The 2,500-nt window shown below is 36.6% G+C and overlaps 1 protein-coding gene across 1 annotated transcript in view; it reads left to right on the top strand.

The window, feature by feature from the left end:
• Positions 1 to 1,685: 1,685 nt before the first annotated feature.
• LOC143018362 (uncharacterized) overlaps positions 1,686 to 2,500 on the top strand; it is a 5,654-nt gene continuing 4,839 nt past the window's right edge. The window contains exon 1 of the mRNA XM_076173722.1: positions 1,686 to 2,500. This exon is cut by the window's right edge and continues 136 nt beyond it. Within this exon, the coding sequence (XP_076029837.1) occupies positions 1,686 to 2,500 (815 nt within the window).

Raw genomic sequence — 2,500 nt, 5'->3', positions numbered from 1 at the left:
TCAATCTGATGGCCATGTCACCCAAGGGAGACTGCACAAGATTTTTTTTTTTTTTTTTTTTTTTTTTTTTTTTTTTTTTGAGGGGGCTATGGCCTGCTGTTACAAATCATACATTTCTGTATATTTTGAAGAATTTGAATATAAAAAAAGAAAAAATCGGTATTTCCAGCTCTTGCCCAATGAAAAATTAGAGGAAGTGGGGGTGGTGTTGAAAAAATTGGAAGTTGAATGGGAAGAACAAGGTAAGCTACCCTTTTTAGATGTTCTCATTGTTCGTGACGGAGACAAGCTTGCTTTTACCGTCTATAGAAAAGAAACCCATTCTGGTAGTTATCTTCATTTTTTCAGCAGTCACCCAGACAAAGTAAAAAGTAGCGTCGCTTCAGGATTATTCCTTCGAGCTCTTAGAATTTGCAGCCCCCAGTTTCTTGAAGGAGAATTAAACATTATAAAATCTCAACTTAGTAATTTAGCTTACCCGGATTGGTTCTTGGTCAAAGCCCTCAGCCGAGCGAGATCCAATTTTTTCAACACCACCCCCACTTCCTCTAATTTTTCATTGGGCAAGAGCTCTTTAATCGTTCCCTTTTCTGAATCATTCATTCCCTCGACCAAGTTTCTTCCCAAAGACAAATTAAATTTGATTAATTATTACCCTAACACCATTAATAATAAGGTGGTAAATGTCCATCAAAGGTTAAAAGAAGAACAGAGCCAAGGGGTTTATTCGATTCCATGTAAAGGCTGTGACTTAGTTTACATCGGACAGACTGGAAGGGATTTGAATACCAGGATGATTGAACATAAACGTTCCATTAAATATGCACAAGAGAGCTCAGCTGTGTTCCAACATGTTAATCAATTTAAACATTGTTTAGATTGGGACAGAGCTGAGCTTATTTATAAATCCAGATGTGAGTTCAGGAGAAAAATGGTAGAATCTACGATCATTGAATATCAGCCCAACATGAATATTTCAAAGGGGCAATGGTCCCCGGACATAATGTCCGGACTCTTCATCTCCAACCTAGTGAAAGCTCATTTGCCTCCTGACCTCACATACGGAGTGAGCCGAGGGTAGAGATATCTTCCCATGTTCCCCTTTCTTTTGTTAAGGGTGCTACTTAATTAAACAGCACGCCCTCTCCTATTTGTATCTACTGAAGAGGATTGCAGTTTGCAATGGAAATATATAGATTCCCCGTTTCCAGTCTTTTCTACTCCAAAAGTGGTTTCTACGTTATACATATATATATATACAGTATATATATATATATATATATATATATATATATATGTATATATATATATATATATGTATATATGTATATATATATATAATGTATATATAATGTATATGTATATATAAATGTATATGTATATATAAATGTATATGTATATATATATGTATATATATATAGGTATGTATCTATATATGTATATATATATGTATATATATGTATATATATATGTATAGATATATATGTATATATATATATATATATAAGTATGTGTATATGTATATGTGTATATATATATATATGTATATGTATATATATATATATATAAGTATATGTGTATATGTATATGTATATATATATACATATATATATATATATATATATATATATATATATATGCATGTATATGTACATATATGTATATATATGTATATGTACACGAGAATGCGCATAGTAGGGGCGTTCAACAGACCAACGAGGGGGCACAATCTCAACACGGAGGGGGCCGAAGCATTGGCAGGTTTACGCAAGGACAGCTCAATTGTCATACTTTCGAGTGGTAAGGGACGATCCACGGTAGTGTTGGATAAGAGTGAGTACGAATTTAAAGCGGTGACGCTATTCCAGGACACTAACACCTATGAGGTTGTGGAGGTAGACCCGACACAGAAGCTACAGCGGAAGGTGGAGGGGGAGCTCAGGAAGTTGAAGGAGTCGAGGCTTATTTCTGAAAAGGAATGGATGATGATGAAACCAGGAGACTCGGTTATACCCAAGATGTATGGTTTACCGAAGATTCATAAGGAAGGGGTGCCTTTAAGACCGATCATTGCCTTCAGAGGTTCCCCTACTTACAACTTGGCTAAGGCCCTAGCCAAGCGACTAAGGCCCTTAGTGGAGAAGTCAGAACGAATGCTCAAGAATTCCACGGATTTTGTGGATAGATTACGAGGAATAAGCTTGGAAGAGGGAGATATATTGGTTTCGTTTGATGTTAAATCTATGTTCACTTCTTTGCCACAGGATTTGTTAAAGCAGGCAGTGCTTTCAAAGGTTGAAGGGTCGGAGGAGTTTCGAGACAATGAAAAACTGTCAACAGAGGAGCTCGTGAGGTTAGTCAACTTATGCTTGGATTCGACCTTCTTCAGGTTTAGGGAGAAGGTTTACCACCAGAGGATTGGAACTCCTATGGGATCCCCGATTTCTGTGGTCTTGGCAGAGATGGCTATGCAGGAGTTTGAGGAAGAGATGTTGGCGGC

This window comes from Oratosquilla oratoria, chromosome 34 (assembly GCF_046742065.1).
Source record: "Oratosquilla oratoria isolate Oo_2021 chromosome 34, ASM4674206v1, whole genome shotgun sequence".
Classification (NCBI taxonomy): Eukaryota; Metazoa; Arthropoda; class Malacostraca; order Stomatopoda; family Squillidae; genus Oratosquilla; species Oratosquilla oratoria.
This window is presented reverse-complemented; position numbering and strand designations above follow the sequence as displayed.